The following is a 27,722-nucleotide window of genomic DNA, read 5'->3' as shown; positions in this document are numbered from 1 at the left end:
ATAGATATATTCTTTTTCTCACACCATCCAACCAACATTGAAAACATACATGCCAAGCCTGCAGGACATCTACAGAGCTAGGCAGCAGTATGAGCTGGAAGTGTGGTCATCTGAATGCTTTGTAAGCCTAAGAGAGTCAATGTTGGGATATTACATACCCAGGAGAGGTTTGAAGGTGCAAGAACAACTATCTAATAATTTATATAGAAAGTTGCTTTTAAAGTCAGTCTTTTAGTCAGTCTTTTAGATGCATCAGTTAAAACCCTTGTGTCCATTCTAGAGGAAATTCAGTGCTGCAGTTGTCTAGGGACATTCCCGTGCTGCAGATTAAACTAAACTGAATCTGCAACTTAGCTCTTTATGTTGCACTTACTGTCAATGAAATTACTCATCACCTTTCAAAGAACAGTTTAGCTTATAAAACAAGGGTGTCCACAATACACCTAGTTTACCTAAATCCAAATACATTTTAAATTTATTCAAATACAAAGGAAAAATTGCTAGAAATCATAAGCAAGGTTTATTATATATCATTTCATTTGGCAAAATCAGGAAAAAAGCCAAACCAACAAATTCAATTTTCTTAAAAATAAGGTAAAGGATATAAATATATACAATTAATATAAGTATAAATTCCACTTGTACTACCCATTAAAAAACTCCACATTCATCTGCTATATGCATCTTGAGAAGAAATATGATACCTCCATATTAAAATTGTATCAAAAAGTGATTGAGAGCAAGAAAGAAGGGAGAAAATCAAGGTATTGAAATGATGTCTATAGATTGGATGAGCATACATTTCAATAAAACAAGATTTTCTTCTATCATATGTCTGCTTCCTAAGAACCACAAGGAAGGACATTTAAAATATCATTAAAAAGGTGAAGTTAAACTTTTAGGTTTAGATTATTAACATTGAATATATCAATTCTTAACTTGTTTGATTCTCAACATACTCTCACCAATCATTCAAAAATTCAAATCTTTGTTTTTCGTTTATTCCCCTCCTTGTATTTATTTAAGTGCTTTAAAACCCTTCTGATGTGCTTAAGACTTCATCACCTGACTTACCATTTTCTGAAATGAATTCAATCAATTCCTAAAAAAAAGGGGAAAGACATTCAATCCACAATATTTTTGTGGAATTTCCTGCTAAATATCTTAGAAATTTGAATTATTTTGTATTTAAATGATTTAGCTTTACTCATGGAGGTCACATTCACAACTATAATCTCAACTGTGAACAGGTCAAGAAACAGTCTGAGGACATTTACACTTAATAATTATAAAATATTTTGAAGAAAGTTAAAATTCTTGTAAATGTTCTATATTATTTCATGATATTAGAAGGGCATAGCATTTTTTGAGTTAAAAGCCACCAGGCAAATTATTTTTAAAATTAATAAAAATCCTTTTATATCATTCTTAGAAAAGTTTAGCCAGCTCTGGTATGTAAAACCTTGAGATATGGGCACTGAAGAACTGGCCAATTCTCTTTAAACCATTCTATTTAACATAATGCACTGAAATCTTGTAGAATACAGAATACTGCATTAGATACATCTGGAAATACAAATTAAAATAAGAACTGAAGTTCCTGTCGTAGCTCAGCAGTAATGAACCTGACTAGTATCCATGAGGACATGGGTTTGATCCCTGGCCTCGCTCAGTGGGTTAAGGATCTGGCATTGCTGCGAGCTGTGGTGTAGATCAGCTCCAATTCGACACCTAGCCTGGGAACTTCCATATGCTGCAGGTACAGCCCTAAAAAGACAAAAAATAAAAATAAGAACTTTCCCCAATGACTAAAAGAATTTTCCCTAGTAAAAATTTTGCTTATCACTAACATAGTACAAAGTTACATAAATAAGGGTAAAATAGGAAACCACAAAAATGTTCTATGAGAAATGAAGGGAGAAGTTATTAATTTCCTTGTACTGATAGAAATTTTTTTCTTTGAACATTCAGTCAGAATTTCCTAAAAAAAAATGAGGTTTTGGATATGGTGGGATTACACAACTACACAGGCAAAAATATGGAAAGACAACAGGAATAAGATGATTTCTTTACTTTTTTAAGTAGAAAGTTCATATAAAAATAAACACTTAGGTATAGAAAATTCAACAAAGTGTTCATTTTTTCTTTTAGCAAAAAAAAAAAAAATTGACAAAATTTACAAGCTGGAATAGGCCAGTAAACATAAAAGAAGATGAAATAATTTTTAAGTATCTCCACAAAAACACGGGGCCACAGATTTTGCTTCCAAGATACAAATAATTCCTATACCATTTGAAACACTTTAGAGTTAAAAGAAAAACAAAATCTAAATTTTTATTATGTTTACATTGTCTTCATAGTACGTCTGAAAAAGAAAGCACATTAAAAAAATTTAAACTCAATTTAGATAAAGAAATAGCCGCAAATATACTAGATAAAATTTTGGTGAATTAAATGCAGGACCTCGAAATAAATAATAATTAAATTTTGTAAAATAACATCCACAATTAGGAACTATAGTGATAGTTCCCTACAACATCTAAGAATATCAATAAAGAAAATACAATCATAGAGATTGTTTTTCAAATTTAATTTGACGTTCAATACTTGTAATACCTACTGCTTCCTAGAACTGCCCATTACATGCATGGACATTCACCAGTTCCTCATTTATCATGCTTCTCTAATTAGAGGACTCTATGCTACACAAAGTACATATTTTTGGTTAATGATCACCAGTTATACATTTTTTAAAATGATGTCTGTTATAGCTTTGTGCTGTCAGTATATACATGAGACAGTGCTGAATCATTGCTGCTCATAGTGTGAACTACAGATAACAGCATCAGCATTAGCCATGAGCATGTTAGAAATGTAAATTGAGAGTTTTTTATTGCTTTATTTTATTATTTTTTTAAATTCTGATTTGGTTTTATTTGTTCACCATTAATTGGTTTATAAAAGAACTAGCAATTATCTCAATTATAATTTGGCATTTATCACTCCCTGATAATTATGTTTGTTTGTAGACGGATCACCATTAAATGAGAAATAAAATAAAGATGACAGCTATCATCAACGTATTTTTCAGTAATAGTTTCACATTCCTACCATCATAGTTTAGAGGTTTGGCTGATCATCTGTGATTTTGAACCTGTTTAGGCTTCAAAACCACAACTAAAATTGCAAATAAAAAAAGCACTAAAAAAAGGGGAAAAACTGTAATTGCAATGTATACATGTAAGGATAACCTGACCCCCTTGCTGTACAGTGGGAAAATAAAAAAAAAATAAATAAAAAAAAATTTTAAAAAAAAAGCAAATAGATTTGATATCAAGATGGCAGCCTAGAAAGTTCCAGGCCCTCAGTCCCCCACGGAAATATCAAGTAATCAACTACAAACTGATTAAAACATCATTACTGGAGCTCTGAAAATCAGTTAAGCATCTGCAGCAACCAAGCAAATGCCCAATCTAGAAAAGTCACATTCCAAAATGTAGGAAATTTCATGGCATTTTTTTAATGCCCACATTCCCTCCCTGACACAGAGCAGCATGAGCAGAAGGAAGTGGTTCAATCGCCAATTCTTTCCTTCAGATGGAAGAAAAGAGTGGAACTTGTTTGCATGCTCTAGCCTATCTGTGAGCTCCCTGAGGGACTAGTTCCCATCTTGCCTGAAAGAAAAAGTAGCATAGTTTGGATCTCAGATTCAAAGGCATGAAAGGCAGTGGAAGTTTCCATTGCACATGAAAACTGCAGGAGCAACATTGGAGAACAAGAGATTACTAGCAGGGATATATAGTAGAACACCTCGGACCTTAAGAAAGTGCAAGGTGCAACTCTTAAAGATATTAAGGCATTTAAAAATATTCATCTCTACAGGGGAGTTTGGGTGGGGTGGGGGGAAACATACATCGGCCCAAGACAAAAGCTGCAAAAAGACCTGAGAATATCTTGAGGCTTCCTGATAGACTGACTAAAGAACAAACTCTGTACAGAGCCATTCTCCAAAGACTGGAAGAGGTAGCTATATTTTCAAATGCTCAATTTTCAGCAAAAGGAAATAAGGCATACAAAGAAACAGGAGAATATAGTCCATTTAAAGAACAAAATAAAGCCCTAGAAAGTAACTGTAAAATAACAAATGTTTTAAATTTATTAAAGAGACTTTAAAACAGCAATCAGAAGTATGCTGTAAGTGCTACAGGGAAGCATGGACAAAGAATTAAAGGAAATTGGCAAAGAATACATGAAGCTAATAAAAATATTAACAAAGATATGGAAATTATTAAAAAAAAAAAACAGAAAATTCTGGAGTTGAAAATTACACCTGAGTTAAAAAATTCAGTAAAGGGATTCAACTGGAGGCTCAGTAGAAAAAAGAATCAGTGACCTTGAAGACAGGTCATTTGAAATTATCAAGTTTGAGGAGCTAAAAGAAAAAGAAAGGAGAAAAGTAAGCAGAACCTTAGAGACTTATTGGTTAGCATTTAGTACAGCAGTATACATATGATGGAAATTCTAGGAGAAGAAAAAGAGAGTGAAAGAAAATGTCTGAGAGCTTATCTGAAGAAATAGTAGCTGAAACTCTTCAAATTTGAGGAAACATGGATATAAAAACACAAGAAGATCAATGAATTCCAAGTAAGATAAACTCAGAGACCTACACTGAAACATTATAATTAATCTATTAAAAGACAGAGACAAAAGATCTTGAAAGAAGAAAAAGTGACTCATCACATACAAGTACTGAAAAAAAAAAAAAAAATTCATGTCCAGCAAAAAGTTTCTTTGAAAATGAGGGAGAATTTAAGACATTCCCAGACAAATAAAAGATAAGTGACCTCATATCCACTACACTTGCTCTATAAGAAATGCCAAAAGAAGTCCTTCAACTTTAAGTGAAAAAATAGCTAAACAGTAACTTGAGGTTATATGAAAATACAAAGTTTCTCACAAAGATAAATATGAAAACACATATAAAAATGATTATTACTATAATTTTGGCTTCTATCTCTACATTTTATTTTTCTACATAATTAAATAAAAAATAAAAAGATTTATATGTTAATAAGTATACAATATAAAGACAATTCACAACATTAATAATAAAGTAGGAAAGATGGAGCTGAAAAGGAATCAAGGTTTGCAGGCAATTGATGTTATGTTTATATTACTTAAAAATATAGTAAAACTTTGAGATGCTATATGTAATCCTCATGGTAACCACACATTAAGCCTATAAAATAGACACAAAAGAAAATGAGAAGGATATCAAAACATGCCACACAAAAATATCAACAAAATAAAAAAGAAGGCTGTAAAAGAGGAAATAAGGGGACAAAAATCTATAAAATATATAGTCTGTATGATAACACTAAGTCCCTTCCTATGAGTAATTATTTTAAACAAATGGATAAAGTCCCCAACCAAAAAACATAGATTGTCGAAATGGATTAAAAAAAAAACTAACCAAACAAACAAATAAACAAAAAATACAAAATTCAACTATATGCTGTCCAAAAGAGATTCATTTTAGCTCTATGAAACACAGACACTGAAAGTGAAATAAAGAAAAGGATATTTCACACAAATAACACAAAAGAGAGCAAGGTAGCTGTAATAATATCAGATAATTTAGTCTCTGAGTTGAAAATAGTTGCAAAAGACAAAGAAGGATATTATATAATAAAAAAAAATAGGCAAAAAATTCGGGTAGACATTTCTCCAAAGATGATATATGAATGGCCCATAGAACACGAAAAGACTCTCAAAATCACTAATCAGTAAGGCAAGGCAAATCCAAACCATAAGATACTACTACGCACACATTAGGACAGCAATTATTAAGAAAACAGAAAATAGCAAGTGTTTAAAAGGATGTGAAGAAGTTGGAACACTGTACAGTGTTGGTGGGAATGACATTGTTGTTTCTGTCATGGAAAAACAATACGGCAGTTTCCAAAAAGTCTAAAAAAGAATCATCGTGATTCAGAAATTCTACCTCTGGGTATATTCCCCCAAAACTGAAAACAAGGATTTGAACAGATAATTGTACAGTCATGTTCAAAGCAGCATTATTCACCATAGCCAAAATGTGGAAGGAACCCAGCTGCCCATAGACTGATGAATGAAAAAAAAATGAAATGCAGTGTACACCTACAATGGAATATTATTCATCTTTAAGAAGAAGGAAATTCTGATACATACTGCAACATGGAAGAACCCTGAAGACATCATATTAACTGGAATAAACCAGTAGAAATGGACAAATATTGTACGAGCCTACTTATATAAATTACCTAGCATAGTCCAATTCATAGACATGGAAAGTATCTATGAGGGAGTTATTGTTTAATAGGTATGGAGTTTTGATTTGAGAAGATGAAAAAAGTCCTGGAGATGGATAGTGATGGTGGCTGCACAACAATGTGAATATGAATATACTTAATACCACTGACCATACACTTAAAAATTATTAAAATGTTAAGCTTTATGTTATGGGTAACTTGCCACAATTAAAATGTATATATTATATAATAGCAACATTCACCATGACAATAGATATATTAAGTGACTAGAAAGTTTTAGCGTCCAAAGGAAGAAAACAACAGAATTTACTGGAGAATTTATAAGAGCATTTGAAGGATGTAGGAAATCACTGAATTTATGTTAAGCTAGATTCAGTATGGAAAAAATAATGTTCATTTTCTTAGATTAATCAGAAAAATTTAAAGTAATTCCAATGAAAATCCTAACAGTACTCTTTTTCCTTAAACTGACAAAATATCTTGAAATTCACCTGGAAAAACAATCATATGAAGATAGAATGATTTAGAAAAAAGAAAAATAATGATGGATACCTGATATTAAAAGGTAACATAAATCTGGGCTAATGAAAATTGTGTCATATTAATAAGAAAGGAAACATTAACAAACAAAACTGTATTTCAAAAAAAAAATCCATGCACATGCATATGGATGAATTATGTACATTTCTATCCCAACTTACTCACTATACCTTCTTTCTGTAAGGAAGCCAGTTGGGGTTTCATGAAACACTCCAATAAGATGACTTCCAGGTCTCTATGTTGCCAAGTCAGGGGGTCAATTTTTCCATTATGTTACATGAATTCTCAGCAGCATTCTAATCCATTAACCAATAAATCCTCCTAGGAAAGTCTTTCCTGTGACACCACACTCTCCTGTTTACCCTCCATTGCTAACCACTTCTCCATTTTCTTTATTTTTTTCTTCTTAAATCTACCTCTAAACCGTGGCGTTCCCCCCAGGGCTTAACCCTGGCCCATCATTTTTCTCTACATGGACACTATATCTGCCCATAACATTTAAAGACGTTCTATCATTTAATCTTTTTATCAGTATTACACTGATGTTTAAAATGAATGCATAGACGAACTATTAAAAAAATCAAAAACAAATGGATCCCTAAGTAAACAGATAGCTAAAGGAATCACTATACCTATCAAGCAACCCCATTCTCCTTCTAAGTGCATAACATCTTTTTTATTGTATCATCATCAGTTGTTACTTATAGCACTTACTACTTCTTTAAGTTGTCCATCAGATTTATACCATTCAGTTTCCTACATTTTTTTCTGCTTCTAGGATGAGAATTCCAAGTTAATTAGAGTACATATTTTGATCAAAGGTTTTATGTTTCCCCAAGTTGGGTTTCTGACTAGGTTGTTTCCATCCACTTATTTAGATAGTTTCTTAGCTCTCAGTGCAGTCCATGAACCAGAAGAGTCAAAAACTGACCTTTCACCACCTGAAAGCATGTTTGAAATAAAAATTATTTAGCCTTATTCCAGAGTTTCTGAACCTCCATGGCAGACCCCCAACAATGTCTTTTAACAAGCCATCCAGGTAATTCTCCTGTATGCTAAAGTTTGACAAACATTCCTAAGGTCAGTGCCACTCAATGGTCAGTGTCACTTCTGAGATAGTATGAATGCAAATTATCCAGCCCCATCACAAACCTACTGAGTTTTTGGGTCCTGAACAATCTTTGCTGTAACAGGCTTCCAGATGAGTCCTAAACATTGAGAATCTCAATTATAAAGATTAGGTCCTAGTGTAATAGAGTTTTTGAACTGTTAAAATGACCCATCTCAGCATCAAAGGAATCTGGTGAACACATGACGGCTTAGCAGCTTTTAAATCTGGATTTTAAATTCCAAGTACATACTTACTAGCTCTATTACATATACAATTGACATAATATTTTATTATTATAAACCCAACTGGTAATGCCTGAGACATAATGGTCAATTTTATTACCTTCCTCTGAATTTGCTATTTACCAAATCAAATCTTAATCTCAATTGAATTTAACCTCAATTGAAGGTGAGACCATTTCACACTCATCATTGCATCTGAAACACCTAGTCTAGCACATACCAACTATTCACAAAATATTTGGACTAAAGCACTATGCTCAGCTTTATGCTTTAAGAGTTAAGAATAAGGTATTTAATTTTGAAGGCTGCATCTCAGCCATGTGAGGACTAGGAGATGAACTAGCTATCTGCTTCTGAAACCTAAAGAGAAAAGACATCCCAGGAGAGTAGTTGTTGACTCACCTCTAGAGCCGTGCATTTGTTGTTTAAAGAGCACTGAAAGAATCTCAGTGATCTACAAACTAGATCAATAGCCCTAAATTTCTGGGGTGGATTAGCTAGCACGAGTTGCTAACAAGCCAAACATCATCTTCAAGCTTCAGTTCAGAAGAGGAGAAGGTTGCAAACACCATTTTCTCCTAAGTGTTCCCAAAGTTCTTATATTTTAGCCAACTAACTTCTTGCTCATGAGTAAGTCAAGGAATCTGGTCATTTCTCATTATATCTGCAATGCCCAGTGCAGTTTTTGGTACACAGTGCATTCCACCTACATACATTGATTATACAAATGTAACAAACTAAGAAAGGTTTTTTTGGGAAGATTTGGATAATATTTAATCTTAACCTTTCAATTACTTTCATAATTTCAATTCTTAATTTTCAAGACTATTATATCAATAGATATAAACTTACTTTTATAGCTAAGTATGATGTAAAACTAACTTGACAACAGGCTGTCCATGTTTTGGGGAATATCCACTGTAGAGAGAGAGAAAAAATAGTAAACCTAGTAACCTGGTCTACGCACATTACTTGTGTCATTTAAAATAAGGTTTTCATTTTCTTAGGCTTCAAACAGAAATAGTGGTATGTGCTCAAATAATGCCATTGCACATTGATGTAGAAAGCACGTCACAAAACTAACCCCCACATTTCTATCGCCAAGATAAAACAGCTTTGCTTTGATCACACACACAATAGAGGTGATATTATCAATTTGCATATGATATCTGTGAGCTTCCTAAGAAATAATGCAAGTGAAAACTGTCCATCAACTGTTTATTTAGTCTGCATAAATTTAAACTCTGTAACCATCTCTCTCAAATTTGAAGAACAAAAATAAATCTATACATAATTATTCATGAGTATTAACTGTCATTGAGACAGGAAAAGTAATTCCCTTGAAATAGACAGTTCTGTAAGACTTTTGTATTCTCTTATGTATTTTCGAAGCCTCATCCTGTTGCAAAGATAGGTGTCAACTTATACTGGATGATAGAAAAAAGGAAGGAAGGTAGGTGAAGGGGGGGAGGGAGATTTGGGAAGGACTCTAGATGAGTTTATTGCCTTCACATAAGAGACAACCTAGCAGTCTAGGTGAGGAGATCAATAGATCATTAAATAATAGAAGAAAAAGTTCTAAAAAAATTAATATTGTAATGTCAGAAGCTGAATGTGATAGGAATTATGAGAAAAGAAGAGATTCATGGTGGTGTTAAATGTGAAGTATCTAGAAACCAAATCTGTTTTGACCCTTTCCTAGTAAAAGAAGACTTGGATCAGGAGGAACTTATATGTGAAAGACAAACGAAGTTCACCCCAGGCTGAGGGAGAAGCCATTCTTTGTTAACTTCAAGTTGAACAAGGTGTGTTTAATTGGCTTCCTTTTCTAGTAATTAGTTAAATGTTGCCATTGCCCAGGAGTCAAATAAGATTCCAAACAAAGGTTAAGAAAATAGTAGAGCCATGGGCCAAGAAGGACTGCTTGAAAAGAACAAGTGGTACTATAGCTGGAAGCCAAGTTCAAAGCCAATATTGTTAATTTGATCTTCATAACACAGCTGACCTTTAGATTCTGTGAGCATCTGGGGACGAAGCTGGCAATTCACCAAATCTCCTTATTTTAACTAACTATACTTCTACAGTGCCATCACCAACTCCAAGCCAAAACTATTGCTAGTAAGTCAGCATTGGATGGGATCTGGAAATCCCTCCCCTCCTGAGGAACAAGTGCCATTTGTTCACTCACCAGAGGAAAAGTCAGTGGTTAGGAAGGATGATCTTTCAGTAGAAAAACCTTTGGGGTTCTCAGGAGTAGAAACTAATATTGAGCTAGAAATATTTGATATGGCTCAAACCTTGATTTCTTTTCACGCATTTATGTATTGAGCATCTACTACTTTTAAGTCTGAAAAAAAAAAGTAATAGACTGAAAATTAAGCACTTCATTGTAAAAAATTGCAATGCTGCCCTTTAAATAGCAGGAATGAAGGCATAAACACTTTTCTTCTTTTTAAAATTAAAACCATAGCATGTGTGTAGGAGATTTAATTCTTTCTTCACATACGGAAATATAATATTACAAAAAGGCAGCTATAGTTGGACATCAATTTTACAACTTTTTCTGCAAAAGAATAAAAAAGCAGAAATCAATGAAATGGAGTAGAACAGGAACTAAATGTGCTTTTAAATATTTTTATCACTTTTGCCATTAAAAATGTTAAGTATCCTACAGGTATTTAAAAAGCAAAGAAATAAATTATATTTTCACTATGGTAATCAATATTCCTGTGCTCCTTTTAATTGGAAATTTTAAGAATATGTGTGTGTTAACTACTACTCTGTGATGGTTATAACCAAATTCTAACATATACACACTATACATATACAGCATGCAATGAATAAAAAAGAAATTAACAGAGATGTGGACCTTTTTAAAAAATCTACAGTAATGTAGCATTTAGGCTATTTTTTCAGAAACCCCATGGACCAAGAATAATTAAATAAATCCAAGGTAAATTACACTTCATCTGCATAAGTATGCATCATGCATCATTTGTGTTCTGCTTAAAAGAGGACTTCTCTGGCCAAAATTTTGTGTGGATGAGTAAGGCAATTACTTGTCTCTAAGCCAGTCAATGTATCTATTCATCTGCTGAAGAGAGTCTTTTTTTCCCCTCTAGTCTGTGAATATAGTAGCCAGTATCTGCAGCAGTGCTCAGAATGTCCCCTTAGTACTGCAGGTTAAAAACTGACTTTCCCCCAGTGCCCTTCAAAAAGAGGTTTGCTCTAAATGTTCATTTTGCCACAATTAGAGAACTTCAGTCTAAATTTGATTTTTTAAATATTTTGCATGTCTTATATTTCACTTTCTGGGAAATGTAAATAATTCTATCAACTTTATGTCTGCATGGGAGAGGGGATTAGGTTATCTCTACCTACCAGGAAGTGATAACCAACCTCATGTCTGTCCCACTTGAAAGTCATCACTGCTTTGGCCCAGTGGTAATCATCATCAACTCATTTTCTGGCAAAATAAAAGCGATCTGAGAATTTGAGGATGCTTAATTGTTGTCACAATTGACAAGCTTACTAACACCAACCCCAACATTCTTCCTTTTGGTAAGTCTTAGAGATTTGTGAAACTTACGGTTACCGATGGGGACAGGTTGTTGGGGGGGATGGACTGGGGGTTTGGGATTGGCATTTGCACACTGAGGTATATGGAATCATTACCCAACAGGGTCCTGCTGTATAGCACAGGGAACTCTACCCAATATTCTATGATAATCTCTATGGGGAAAGAATCTGAACAAGAACAGATGTATGTACATGTATAACTGAATCACTTGTTGTACAGAAGAAATTATCATGACCTTGCAAATCAACTATACCTCAAAAGAGGCCAACATATGATTCATCTAATTATTCACATTTTAAATTATTTTGTATCATATAGATAGAGCTACAATGACATCTATAATGGCTTTCCTTATAACACTTTATTTTTTCATCTTTTTACAATATACAAGACATCTTAAAAAAAAAGCACAAAAAGAGTGGTTCTTCAAAGAAGAAAAGCTATACATAATGTTTTGAAAGCTCCCTTCAAAAAAAACAAAAACAAAAAACAAAAACAAAGTAGAAGAGGGGCAGAGAGAGATAGAGAGAGAACAAAACTATCATAATTTTCCCAGATATAAATTTACAAAATGTAATCCAAAAATAAACAAAATCTACCTACTAGCACATGAACTCCATGAATTATTTCTTTTGTTCTCTGTATCCACAGGATTAACAGAGGCTGATGCACAGTAGAATCTCAATGTAGATTAGGTAATAAATAAATAAATTTCTAAAGCCCTCCCCCCCCCATATTGTGATGGCCTTTGGGGTCTGTCCAGCATGATCCATTCATGCCCTCAGGTTTGCATGAAGCCCCCTCTTGGTGGACACATGGCTCCTTGGTTGACCCATGTAACGGCACTTTTAAACAAAGCAATAATTTGATACATACATATTGTGAAATAATTATCACAATAGGGTTAGTTAACACCTCCAGAAAATTCACGTCTCTTTTTTCTGGTGAGAACATTTGAGATCTAATCTTTCATGTATGCAGTACAGTGCTGTTAACTACAATGTATTCATTTTATAACTGCAAGTTTATATTCTTTGACAATCATCTCCCCATTTCCTCACCCCTTGGCTGCTGGTAACCATTATGTTTCTGTGAGTTTGACTTGTTTAGATTCCATATACATGTGATATCATACAGTATTCACCTTTTTCTTTCTCATTTATCTCACTTAGCATAATGCCTTCAAGGCCCATCCACGTTATTGCCAGCGTTAGGATTTCCTTTTTCTCATGGCTGAAAAATAAAATATTCCATTGTGTGTGTATGTGTGTGTGTACACACACATATATATTTCACATTTTATTTATTCATTCATCCACAGAAGAACACTTAGGTTGTTACTTATGTTGGCTAATGTGAATCACACTTCAATGAACATCTCTTTGAGATTCATATACCCAGAGGTGGAATTCTGCCATATAATTTTTGATGAACCTCCATACTGTTTTCCATAGTGGTTGTATACATTTACATTCCCACCAACAGTGCACAAGGGTTCTCATTTCTCCACGTGCTCATCAGCATGTGTTATTTCTTGTCTTTTTGATGACACTCATTCTGATAGAGATGAGGTAATATCTCAATCTGGTTTTGATTTGTGTTCCTCTAATGATTAGAGATGTTAAGTAGTTTCTCATATACCTGTTGTCCATTTGTATGTTTTCTTTGAAAAAAAAATGTCTACTTAGGACCTCTGCCCATTTTAAAATCTGATTTTAAAATCATGTGTTTTTTGGGGTTTTTTTGTTGTTGCTGTTGTTATTGTTGTCGTTACAGAGTTTCTTACATATTTTGAATATTAAACTCCTTATCAATATAAGATTTCTCCCAAGGAAAAATATATTTCTTTTGTCGTGGTTTCCCATGTTAAAAAAAATTGCTTGTCTCAGAGTTCCCTGGTGGCCTAGTGGTTAAGGATCCAGCTTTGTCACTGCTATGGCTTGGCTTTGAGCCCTGGCCTGGGAAATTCTGATTGCTGTAGGTGCAGCCAAAAAGAATTGTTTATCTCTTTCTTTGGCTGTCAGGGAAAGACAAGAGGTATCAGAACAAACTAGTTCTTGAAAGCCTTAGTTTGCTTCTTCAGCACAAATAGAGTTCAGATATCTGTGCTGATTCAGATTTCAGTGACTCAGGATTTATGAATCCAGAATAACTGTTCTTCTTCTCGTACTCTATTGTTCTCTTTTTAAAGGATCATCTCTGAATCTTCATTATACCTCTCTCCACTTATTGGATTCATTCCTCTAATGCTGCCTGTGTTATTGATTGACAGTTTCCAAACAGCTCAACATTTTCTTTGGTCTTTCCTTACAAGATTGCAGGTACTGCAAGATGGTACCACAGTGAATTTGGGGAATAAAGGGAAGTACTGTTTTCTCAGAGATGAGTCATAAGAAACAAAATTGACCCCAGATTACACAGAAAGACACGATGTATTTCCTGACTACATTTTTACATAGAGAGGAGCCGTTCAGCAATCAGAAGGATGTGTTATCAGTGCCCTACTAGTTCTTAACAACTCTGATTTCCAAGACACAAAAATTCCTATTGAAATGAATGTATCAGAAAATATAGGGCTAAGACTACTAAATATCTTCATTGTAAAAAACAATTTTCCTGAAGTTCTCTAGTGGCCTAGAGGATTAAGGGTTTAGCTTTGTCACTGCTGTGGCTCTGGTTAATGCTGTGGCATGGGTTCAATCCCTGGGCTGAGGATTTCCACAATGCCACAGGCATGACAAAAAAAAGAAAGAGAAAGAAAAAAAAAAAAAAACAAAGATCCCCCAATTTTTCTTATTCTGATTCCACGTCCACCAAGTAACTTCTAGATGTTCATTTGGCTTCCCTAAAATGCCTGTCAATAGGGACAGAAATGCTTGACCAGACTGCATTTAATATGATTTTAAACATCAACATATTTGTGCCCCAAACCTGAGTGACAGATCTTGCATTCAAGTGAATTCATCAAAATAAGCTGAATGTTATGAAAAAATGTAGATGCAGATGACCAGCCAATTGACTCCACTGGCTGAAAGTGTGAACTTGGCATTCACCTGTCTTTCAAACTTTCATAACAGACACATTTCAAAGATTCCATTATCATTCCCAGTAGGACATTTAGCAATGACATCCCAATATACCGTGTGACAAAGTTCAGATCAGTAAAAATAAGTGCTTCAATTTGATAACTACTTAGTCAACTGCTGCAGGAAACAATGTTTTTTGGGTAAAACAACAAAAACAACAACAAAACATACCTATTATCTACCAAACTATGCTTCCCAAATTTGGACACACACAACAGCATGGCAAGGACAGGATATGCTACAGAATTGATTCAAAGTCCATTCACAGAGAAGCCATTCCGCCTAAATACATGGTATGTACAGCCTTTCTAACCAATGAATAAGTTGAACATAAATTTTAAAGTCAGTACAGATTTATTTATGGAGTGATGAGCAAAAGCTACATGGTATGTTTTAAAGACAAATCATTTAGATACCAAATGTATTTCAAGATGTAATTTGTATTGAATTTCTAGGCTTTCTTGTTACTATTTAGCAGACAAGTTAGAAGAATGCTGCTCTAAAATAAGATCGAGAAGAGTTTAGACTGTATATGATACATAAGATATATTTAGAGAGAGTATAATTGATTTATACTTAGTTATTTAGTTTTATGCATACATGAGGTCTTCTATATGAAAGATGTTACCAAGAAGAATTCATTCCTATGGAGGTAAAGTTTAGAGTAATAAAGGCTTAAACAGTACTAAAGAAAATCAGACCAGTAAGTGGACATAATGAATGATGTAATACATATATGGCATTATTCAAATAGGATAAAGATTTTCTCCAGAAATATTTTAAAACAAGACCTGATGCTGCCTGTTTCACAGAAAAATTCTATAAGGAAGCAAACTTTTGGCCTGAATGACTACTAAAACCACTTTCCAGTTCTAGATTTTTCTAGTATTATAAACTTATATGAATGGCTATTGATTTTCCCAGTCTTAAGCTTGAGAAAATGTAGTCTATACTATACAATGGAATTTGGATGCAGTACCATAGATTCATAAAGTCCAGTCATATCAAGGTCTTGGTTGATGAATATGTTGAAAAGTAATGAGCTTAGAGTGAAGATCTGGTCAGTGGCCATCCCCATAAAAGATCAGTTCTGAATTTTTCATGCTTCTGTAACTCACAAAAGTTCCCAGGTAGTTGTAATTTCTTTCCTATTGATATTAAAAGCCAACACATCCATCATTCAAGTAAAGGTGGTGGTGGAAAACAATATATGAATAAATAAAATATATTGATACAGCTGCATATAAATGGTTCCAGAAGACAAGTATGATGATATCAGTATATAGCAAAACTGTGCTTCACCCAATATTTAAAGAGGACAAACAAAACACATCATTAATTTACCAGCTATTGGAAATTTGTGGTGAGTAAAATTCAATACGTTATGTTGGTTAGTAAAGCAGGCAGAGTTTTTATGTCTCCAAATTTAATAACATTTTATTAATGGCCTTGAATATTCAGTCTGGGGTAGACTGAAGAAGTGCTATGTAATAAACCAACCTATATTAACTCGAAATAGATGTGAGAAAGAAAGGAACTGAACCTCAGAGCCTGATCTGTGGTTAGATAACAAATAGTAGCCTCTTCTATGTGGATGAGAGGTGGAAAGGTGGGCAGATTAGCAGTAATTAGCTTGCCTTAGACACTGAAAATGATTTGTCTTTTCTTCATCTCCTCTAAGGGAAAAAAGGAGCTCTCTTTGCTGGCCTGAAAGAAGCATCTCCACCACAAAAATATGGGAGTGTTAAGAGAAATCAGAGAAAAACTTATTGCATCAGCATAATTATTAGTCATGATTTAGGGGGGAAAAAAAGGAAATTTCTTTTCCCAAACTTATACTGTATCACCTTAGAGAGATGCTGACTAATCCTGTATTAAGTGATATCTTCTGGTTTGGAACAGTGATCTTCAAGGGCATTTTCAACTTTGTTCTCATCTTTGCTTTAATTTAGGTTCCAAATACTGTCATCAATCTATTATAGTCTTGAAGAGTTTAACAAGATTTGAGCCAATCTTCATATAGAAGTCCTGTATACCCAGAAGCTAGAAGCTTAAACATTAAATCTAATGCGCATCTGAGTTCCAGGAGTTCATATGACTTAAGGAAATTTTCTGTCAAATATTTGCATTTATGATTCCTCTTATATCAAAAACATATAGAAATTAAATATTCTTGATCAAACACATGTTATCTTGTCCAAGATTAAAGATTAGAAAAAAAAAACAGTGGTACTTCAGAGGTAAGCATTATTTATAAAATTCATGATTATTAAAATGATTTTTAAAATTTACTTTTCAACTATCATTACCTGAGTAAGAATTATAGACTTTCTCACCATTGCCTCAGGTGACTTTACTTTCCCAACAGCTTACCCCACAGCCACAGTTAGGTGGGATCCAAGTCACATCTGTGACCTATGCCACAACTTGCAGCAACACTGGATAATTTAACCTACCAAGCAAAGCCAGGGATCAAACCTGCATTTTCACAGACACCATGTCCAGTTCTAACCTGCTGAGCCACAATAGGAACTCTGAAAATTTGTAAACATACAGAAAAGTTGACAAAAATGCACAACAAACTGCCAGGTACCCAGAAGTTCGGTTCCAGATTATCATTTCGGAATTAAATTTTTTCAGGTAAAATTTACAGAGAGTAAAATGTACAAATCTCAAATGTGTCATTACTTTTCATTTGCCTTGATATTGGTCTGTTTCAAATTTCAGTGAAACTTCCATGAACCCCACCCTTCTTCTTTGTTCTGATATACTGAGACCTAGCTTCCATTGTTCTCTTTATACACAGCCTTAATAGTTTCATGAATGCTGACTTTACAATCCTACATTTTCTGCCTTTCCTTAGTGAAGAAATCCAATGATTAAAATCACATCAGTTCTTCTAAATCACACATACTTGAGTTTGTACTCTTGACTATTTCAGTAAGACTGTAGCAAATTTTCACATAGAGGTCCTGAACACCCTCAAGGAGGAAACGTAAATTTGATAGACTGCTAGGGCTGCATGGCTGGTTTGTAACATACCAGTGTCCTGTGACTTAAGGAAATTTCCTCAAAAAGATTTATACACTAATTCCTTCGCCATCAGAAACACATCGAAATCAGCCACTTTCTCAGTGATCTTATTAGTTCTGAACAGGGAAACCAACAACAGCAAAATGACCTTTAAAAATAATGAGAGTTTTTATAGAGTTTAACAATAAACTTCACTTCTTCTTCCTCTGTGATCTTACTCTCATTACCTCCAACCCACACCCAAACCTCCCTCCTCCACAAAACCCTTTCTTCCCTTCCTCAAATGCTATTCCAATTGCCATTGTCAAGAATGACTCAATACTGCCTCAATTTTTAGCCTTCAGCTTATGTATCTTTTCACTTGAAACTTTATAGGCCACCTGACACAGGAAAATAGATCGTATTTTCAAAATTTCAAAGTGAAAAAGACATGACTCTATATGTATACTAAACAAGGAATTTACTTTAATGCATCTACATCTACACAGAATCCTAGGAAGAATTAGATCGTTTCTCTTATCTTGAAGCAAAAATATTAACACAAAACTTCATCAGCAAAAATATCTCCAAATGTTATTAAAAGCCATTGTTTTATAAACTTTAATGATTTTGCATACCCGTGTTAGAACCCATAATAACTCTTTCACAGAGTATTTTATTATAAAAATAAAACACTGAGGCTGTTTCCTCCTGTAGTGATGAAAAAGAGCAAATACAAATAAATTAAGCAGAGCAAAGACTATGATTTAAAACTTAACATTTTATTTATTAGAGCTAATGTAAAAGTTTCCCTAAATAATATATGGAAATCTAACTACAGCATAGAGCATGCATACAAATTAACATGCATATGTTAACCTGTGGGAAAGAAATAAAGGCAAGAAAGAAACAACTGATAAAGAAAATGCTTTGTTAACTACACTGGGTCATTACTTTATTTCCACTAATATTTTAATCACAAATTGCAAATGTGACTACAGGGCAAAAAGAAGCACCTAGAATGTAATTACATACAGAAACCACCACACGAATTGTTTTGGGGTTTTATTTGCTGCAATTATAACTCAAGCTACAAGACTCTGAGATAGTATAAAGTGAGGCCCTCTCTTTTTCCATTCCTAGCAGAAAGAGAAAGCCAGGAAGGAGGACTGACCAATTTAACAATGTTCTTTGCTTGCTGAGATCAATCGATCTTTAATCCACCAAGTGTGGTGCTGCTTACATGCTTGAAATGAAAAGTGTTTCATCTAACAATGGGATGCCTTCCTCACTGGAGTTCTAGGTAGAAAGGTCACTAGTGTAACTTGAACATATTCCAAAGTGTTAATATACGCTGAAGGAAACTTTAAAATAAATGAACACATATATAATTATCCCTCACACTCTACCTTCACTTTACTTACAATTCTATGTCCTTTAATCCCTGTATTTGGATATCATAATTCTAATATTATAAGCAATGTTATCTTTCAGCTTATGAAATAGTAGGTGTTAATTACCTTCTTAAAGAGAGCACAGTAAAGATAGTGCAAGTGATGTGTGAAAGAGCAGCAGTTGTCTCACTGTGAAAAGACATGCACCCTGGACCTGCTCTGCCATTAGCCTACATTTATGAATAAATTCCTGAAGACTTCCTGAAAATTCTCTTCATCCAGAGTTCATAAAAGGACCAGCCTCAGAGTGCTGCTGTGGATTTTAAATGAGATAATGAGTTTAAAGCCCCTGGCACAGAACAAAGAATGTTATGGACATACAGTTAATGTTAACCAGATATTATGATAATTAGTTACAAACCCACACTTCAGGTATTAAAACACATGCAAATCAAAACCAGAATGAGATATCACCTCATACCAGTCAGAATGGCCATCACCATTCAGTCTACAAATAATAAATGCTGAAGAGGGCATGGAAATACTGGAACCCTCCTACACTGGGGGAGGAAATGTAAATTGGTGCAGCCACCATGGAGAACAGTATGGAGGTTCCTTATAAAACTAAGAATAATGTTACCAAATGTTCTAGCAATCTCACTCCTGGGCATATATCTGGAGAAAACCATAATTTGAAAAGATATATGCAAAGCTCATTGCAGTACTATTTACAATAGCCAAGACATGGAAGCAACTTAAATGTCCATCAACAGAAGAATGGATAAAGAAGATGTGGTGCATATATACAATGGGATACTGTGAACATAAAAAAGAACAAAATAATGCTATTTACAGCAACATGGATGGACCTAGAGATGACCATACTAAATGAAGTAAATCAGATGGAGGAAAACAAAAATCATATGATAACTCTTATATGTAGAGTCTTAAAAAATGATACAAATGAAATAATTTACAAAACATAAACAGACTCACAGACATAGAAAACAAACTTGTGGTTACCAAAGGGGAAAGGGAAGATGTGATAAATTAGGAGACTGGGATTAACAGATATACACTACTATATACAAAATAAACAAGGACATGATGAAAAGCAAAAGTAACTCTACACAATATTTTATAATAACCTATATGGGAAGAGATCTGAAAAAGAATATATATATATGTATATATATAATATGAATCACTTTGCTCTACACCTTATATATATATATATAAGAATATATATATTCTTGAATCACTTTGCTGTACACCTGAAATTAACACATTGTAAATAAACTATACTTTAATTTTAAAAATTAATAGCCAATATTTTATAATAACTATAAACAGAGTATATCCTTTAAACATTGTGAATCACTATGTTGTACACTTGTAACATAAAATCTTATGCATAAACTATATCTCAATTTTGAAAATTCAAAAAAAACTTTGTTACTCTTGTTTAACAAACAAGTGTGCAGTGTTTTGTATTTTTAAAGAATGTACCATTAAATATTAAAATGAATAAGATGTATATAAAAACCCACAATAATAAACAACACTGAGAACCTCAGAATTTAATATAAATGGGAAATGGTTGAAGTTTGGGAGAATGCTACATTTCAAGTGAAATAAGAATAAAGAGAAATGAGGTAAAGGATAGAGTAGAAATTAATCTGACATTAACTTAAATCCATTGATCCCATTGGTCCTAATGGGAGCCTCCTCCTCTGTGTAGTACCCGTGGGCAGGGAACATTAACTGCCATTCTAGTAAACAAAACTGCTGCCCACTGCCCCAGTGCTGCAAGGATCAAGTCATTAGCCACTGCAACTGCCTACCAGAGGTGCATCCTGAGAGGATGGAGAAAAACAAAAAGTATTCTGTTCTTTGGATAAGTGGCCCTAGATATCTGAGATGCATATCTAAGGAAGGATTTCAATGAGCCCAGCATCTTGCATGTTCACATACATAGAAATGTACTAAAATTATTAACTTGAGATGGCTGTCCTTTGGGATTAGCAGTAATCTTTTGAAGTTCAATAACATTTTTTTTCCTAGCCAAAAAACTCCTATACATCCTGACTCCTCCCTTATCTCTTCTTAGCAGTTCTTCAGAGTTACCCAGATATGGTTTTCAGTATGATCCCGGAATAAAACTTAACTCTCAACTTTTAGGCCATGTATTTCTCTTCAGTCAACATACCTTAAATGTACAGGTTTATAAAACATACATTTTAACTCACAGATTTCCTTTTCCTTGAACCTATTTCAGAAGCATCTCATTTTCATATAGCAACATTATAGCACACTTTATCTTCTAACGACAGCAAAAATACATTTACTTTTTTCTTTCCCACTGAGCAAAAAGCTAGTTTTGTCCCGTTTGATCATAACTGACTAACCTACCTGCTTACAGATAATATCGTGTGCCATTAATTAAAAGTGCAGGAAAAATTACTTGGTGCCTAAAAGTCTGACAAGGTAAAATATTAGGTCATGCTTTGACACTGAGGCCGCTCAGAAATTATAAACAAAAAATTAATAGGGCTTTTGAAAGATAATGTATTATTTATAAGCTGATGGGCCCTCTCCATTCAATTGGTTTAATAGAAACATGACTGGGTTAAACACATTAGGGTGCTACAGGGAACAGGTTTATTGTGAAAATAATATGCATTTGTCACCAAAAACTAATAGGGTTTATCATTTACAGTCGCAATTACATAGAAACTACACACAATTGTTCAGCAATTGATGTAGATTCCCTATTTCTGTCAATTCTTTACTTAAAATTGTGAAATAATTTGCTCTTGAGGAGAAAACTGACAGTTATTTTGCTTGTAATGAAGAAACCATCACAATATCATACATATTCAGGAAACCACATTTTTTAGTGATGGTTAGACTGATTAGAGACCAATGCTGGTTATTTGGTTCCTCCCCTATCTAAACAAGGGCATGCTTCAGAGTGAATTTAAACAGAACATAGATTAGTGTTTCATTAGATTGACTCATCTGTCATCAAAACCTTTAATGAAATTATATCATATACTTCACACCTAAGGTAAACAAGCAATAGTTATCAAGAGTGATTGCTTATTATTTGGACTTTAAAATGACAAATATAAAGCAATAACTAATAAGCACAATTAAAATAATTAACCTGGGGAGGGTCAGCCAATACACACCTTCAGTAGATATCACTTCCTGGCTATTACAATTTCAATAAAATTGTCAATTCAAAAATCCAATGCTCTGGGAATTTCCACTGTGGCTCAGTGGTTATCAAACGCAACTAGAATCCAGCCTCACTCAGTGGGTTAAGGATCCGGAGTTGCCAGGAGCTGTGGTATAGGTCACATACGTGGGTTGGATCCCACATTACTGTGGCTGTGGAGTAGGCCGTCAGCTACAGCTCTGATGGACCCCTGGCCTGGGAACCTCCATATGCCACCGGTGCAGCCCTAAAAAGATAATAAATAAATAAATAAATAAATAAATAAATAAATAAATAAATAAATAAAATAAAACAAGAGCTTAAATATGGATAGTATCATCTATCTCTAATCAAAGCACATCCAGACTCTTCTTTGAAATTGAACTATACTCTGGTATTTTTTTTTAATTTTATTGAAGTATAGTTGATTCATAATGTTGTGATAAGTTCTGTACAACATAGTGATTCAGTTATACATATACACATATGCACTCTCTTTCAAATTCTTTTCCCATATATATTATTACAGAACATTGGGTAGAGTTCCCTGTGATACATAGCAGGTCCCCACTGGGTAATCATTCCACATATCTCGGTGTGCATATGTCAATACCAAACCCCAGTCAATCCCTCCCCTCACCTGTCACCATTGGTAACATACATTTGTTTTCAATGTCTATGAGTCTGTTTCTGCTACAGATAAATTCATTTGTATCCTTATTTTAGATTTCACATCTAAGTGACATCCTAGGCTCTAGCACATTTTAAGGAAAGTTAGCTGGTGAAATACTACAGTTGTACATGAGGGTTACCTCCTGGATAAGATCCTCTGAGGAACACACCCCAGAGGCTAAATACCAAATGAAAGTGGTCTCCCCAGTCTATAATTTTTCTATGGACTAGACACTATAAATATAAAATGTAATAAATATAGCTCCATACTACTGGTTGGAGTGGAATTCTGGGGGGAGGATATTTCATGAGTTTTAATTCTACTTTGAGAAACCAAAAGCAAATATCAACCATATGGGTTAAAATATTAATACTAGCCATTCAGATATTAGAAAGGGAAATACAAAACTATATTTAAGATGACATGATTATCTACATAGAAAAACAATCTCAGTGAATATAGAGAAATATAGAGAATATAAAGAAAAGTCTTAGAATAGTAAGCAGGTTTAGCACAGTCAATCTTCACTTATATAAAAAATTATGTGTGTGTGCAATGTGCACGTATATACATATACACATATATCTTAAAAATATTGCCATTTACAATAGCCTAAAAATATAAAGTACTTAGTGATAGATTTAATGAAATATGTGCAAGACTTGTTAGCTAACAACTACTTTTCAATTAGAGAAATTGACAGGGATCAAAGTAAACGAAATAGGTGCTATGTTTATCTGTTGGGAAGAGTCAATTTTATTACGACAGTATTTCTTCCCATATTGATCTATTGTTTCAGTTCAATCTCTGTCAAACGACCAGAATGTTTTTTTGTGGAAATAGACAAGTTGGCTCTCAAATTAATATTTAAATGTAAAGCCCCTAAGAGTCAAACTAATGTTAAAAAAGAACAAAGCTGAAGGATCTGCACTACCTGATTCCAAGATTTTCTATAAAACTAGAGTAATCAGGACAGTATGGAATATAATGCAAAAAAATAAACCCACATGTAAATGGCAAACTGATTTTCAACAGAAGTGCCAATTTAATTCAATGGAAAAAGAGGACAGTCTTTTCAACAAATGATGGTGGAATAATTGGCTATCTGTATGCATAATGATGATCCTTAATCATGACCTTATACCATGTAAAAATATTAACTTGGAAGGGTTATAGACTTAAATATGAGTTAAACTATAAAACTTTTAGAAGAAAACATGAAATCCTTGAATGATGGAAATTCTTTCTAAATGATATTATGATGGTTATGTTATTACACACACTTGTCAAAACTAATCAAGTTGTGCATTTAAATACATGAGTTTTATTGTACGGAAATACATCAACAAAGATAACCATAACTATATCCTGCAATTATGTTTGATGTGTGTTAATTTCTTAAACTCATTTATGTTACAAGTTAAAAGGGGTCATATTTCTTTTTTAACAAGTTCTAAGGTTATTTAGGTTATTGTCTGTTTATACAAACCTTTCGGCATAAAGGAAAGTACAAAAATGAACTCTGTTCTCCTTTGAACAATCTCCCCACCCCCAACTAAAATGAGTAATATACTATAAATAATCACTTCTTATAAATATAACGATAACAGTAAATTTAAAATACATATATAAAATCAATAATAAACTTAAAGATTATTCCTGGGTTAGGATTCTAGAATTTCTAAAATGTAATCTTACACTATGAACATTTTGGCATTTTAAATATCTTACTGTGAACAGACTCTACTTTTAATCGTGCAACAGGAGTTCCGGTCGTGGCACAGTGGTTAACGAATCTGACTAGGAACCATGAGGTTGTGGGTTCGATCCCTGGCCTTGCTCAGTGGGTTAAGGATCCGGCATTGCCATGAGCTGTGGTGTAGGTTGCTTGGATCCCGCATTACTGTTGCTCTGGCGGAGGCTGGTGGCTACAGCTCCGATTAAACCCCTAGCCTGGGAACCTCCATATGATGCAGGTGTGGCCCTAGAAAATGCAAAAAGACAAAAAAAAAAAAAAAAAAAGGGAGAGAGAGAATTATACAACACAGCAAATTTTTCTCAATTATATTTATAATATTTTAAGATACCCAGTGTTTTTTGCAGTTGGATAATAATCATATTTATATCCTATGACTTATAACATGTAAACTGTTCATCAATTCAACTAAAATCTATTGACTACCTTCTTTTGCTAGCCACTGATGGAAACAAAATATTAATTTCAATAACAAAACAATAAAAGACTGAAGATCACATGCACTTTTTTTTTTTTTTTTTTTTTTTTGGTCTTTTTGCCTTTTCTAGGGCCACTCCTGCAGCATATGGAGGTTCCCAGGCTAGGGGTCTAATCGGAGCTGTAGCTGCCAGCCTACACCACAGCCACAGCAACACGGGATCCGAGCCATGTCTGCAACCTACACCACAGCTCATGGCAACGCCAGATCCAACCGAGGCCACTGATCAAACCTGCAACCTCATGGTTCCTAGTCGGATTCGTTAACCACTGAGCCACAAAGGGAACTCCCACTTTTTTTTTTTCCCCTCTTGTTGTCTTTTTAGGGCCGCACCCATGGCATATGGAGGTTCCCAGGCTAGGGGTCTAATCAGAGCTGTTGCCTCCGGCCTATGCCAGAGCCACAGCAACACCAGATCCGAGCCACCTCTGCAATCTATACCACAGCTCAAGGCAACACTGGATCCTTAACTCATTGAGCAAGGCCAGGGATCAAATCCACAACCTCATGGTTCCTAGTCAGATTTCTTTCCGATGCACCATGATGGGAACACATGCACTTTTTAAAAATAATAAGTTCTGTTTACTCCTACTGTTACGGCAGCTATCCAGTAGCCCTGTGCTCAAGCATATCAGCTCTGGTGACAGCCCTGTAGCATACTAGCTCCAGCAGCTCTGTGGCTGCAATGGATCAGCTCTTTTACCGGGGAGAAACCAAGCGAGCACTAGGAGAGTTGGAGAACTCAGGTTTATTACGCCGGCGGACTCAGAGGAGATTGATCTCCAGTCTGAGCCCAGAAGAAGGGTTTCACAAGGCTTTTATGGGCTACTTCTTCCGGGTCCATGCTTGGCTAGTTGGACCAGAGTGACGTCAGGAAAGTTAGTAGATGCGGAAACAAATTTACAGAGGCAGATGTGTGGGGGAGGGGTGGTTGGGGCAGTTGACTAGACTTTGCTTAGTCATCATGGCCAGGGTCTCTCCTTTCTACATTTTTATTGGGACATTTTCTCCTACACTACAGGCATATTCTATTTCTGGTAGGTTCATGTAATTTCACCAAGAGGCACAGGTACACTGGCTATTCTGTTTCAAACCAGCATAGATCATGCAGCATTGCATCTATTCGCAAATGAACTCCACTGAGGAAGAAGTATTCTTTTCTGTGAAGTTTTAATGTTTGTGGTGTCTCAGATACATTTACTCTATGGGAATTCTGCCTCACTTCTAACTAGTAAAAACAGGAAAAAAAAAAAAAAAAAAAAAGTCTCTGAAACACACACCAGCAAGCACAGGGGATTAGGTTTGTTTCTGAAACAGAAAACCAAAATTTTACCCAGTTCTGGAATGGAATCAAGAGTTGCCTCATTAAGGCATCTATCTATTTCTAGTCCCTATTGAAATGAAGTAAGAACTACACTTTATTCCAAGAGTGAAAACAGTAAGAGAAAACTGAAGTTTAGGAGATGGAGTGACGATCTCTTTAGAAACAACCAGATAAAAAGTAAAAAACAACAACCACCAAAAAAACCTCTCGTTCATTGCCAACTGACCAAAAATAGCAAACACAGAAAGTGTGCATAATATTGTTTACAGAGGTTGAATTCCAGTTTTATCTCCATATGATTAACCTTTTCACTTTTTACGGGCATCACTGTTTCAGTTATGGCTTCTGTGGGAGGCAGAATGGAATTTGCATGTTTAAATGAGTATGAAAGAAATCAGATGAGAATGAAAATATAATGTTAGCCATAGATTTAGGCTATTCAAAGCATTCTCTCATACGACATTTCCTAGAAAACCAAGAGTTAAAAAGCAATTCCCTCTCACAAATCTAGGAAGCAGAATAGAATACTTAAGTGCAGAAAATACAAGAGTTTTTCAAACCCTGAAACAAAGGCTAACTGTCCAAGGTTAACTAAAGAAATCTTCAAGGACAGGGAATTTGGGGTTGGTAGATGCAGACTGTTACATTTAGGGTGGATAAGCAATGAGATCCTACTGTATAGCACAGGGAACTATATCCAGCCTCTTGGGATAGACCATGATGGAAGGCAGAGAAAGAATGTAAAATAAAAGAACGCTTCACAAGCTAATTTCTCAACACATGTGGAACATAATAACAAATGTGCCGAAATAGTTTCCCAATGTGAACTCTTTCGTGACTATCTAATCAAAGTAATGTTGGTCACCTGAGGAATCATAAAAGGTACCCAATGAATCATGAAGTTGCTTTATAGACTATGTCTGAGGAGGTCACAACTCTTCTGGGAAAAGTGTGAATTCATAAGTCTTATTTTTTTTAATTTTATTGGAGTA

At 34.3% G+C, this 27,722-nt stretch overlaps 1 protein-coding gene across 13 annotated transcripts in view; it reads right to left on the bottom strand.

Annotated features, from left to right (window-relative positions):
- DPP10 (dipeptidyl peptidase like 10) overlaps positions 1–27,722 on the bottom strand; it is a 1,405,335-nt gene that overhangs the window by 524,160 nt on the left and 853,453 nt on the right. The window contains exons 1-2 of one of the 13 annotated variants that reach the window (XM_085001431.1): positions 11,586–11,665; positions 9,057–9,122 (exon numbers count right to left, since the gene is read on the bottom strand). The exons of 11 other annotated variants lie outside the window; for them this stretch is intronic. In XM_085001431.1, coding sequence (XP_084857557.1) covers positions 9,057–9,122; positions 11,586–11,630 — 111 coding nt within the window. In that variant the 5' untranslated portion in view covers positions 11,631–11,665. Of the gene's footprint in view, positions 1–9,056; positions 9,123–11,585; positions 11,666–27,722 lie in introns of those variants that run through there. One more of the 13 variants, XM_085001430.1, reaches the window with a different exon arrangement.

This window comes from Sus scrofa, chromosome 15 (assembly GCF_054392235.1).
Source record: "Sus scrofa isolate SSC_HxYL_T2T_F1_AM1 chromosome 15, Sscrofa_HxYL_maternal_Yorkshire_Landrace_v2.0, whole genome shotgun sequence".
Taxonomy (NCBI): Eukaryota; Metazoa; Chordata; class Mammalia; order Artiodactyla; family Suidae; genus Sus; species Sus scrofa.
The sequence above is the reverse complement of the archived record's forward strand: the minus strand, read 5'-3'. Positions and strand labels throughout refer to the sequence as shown.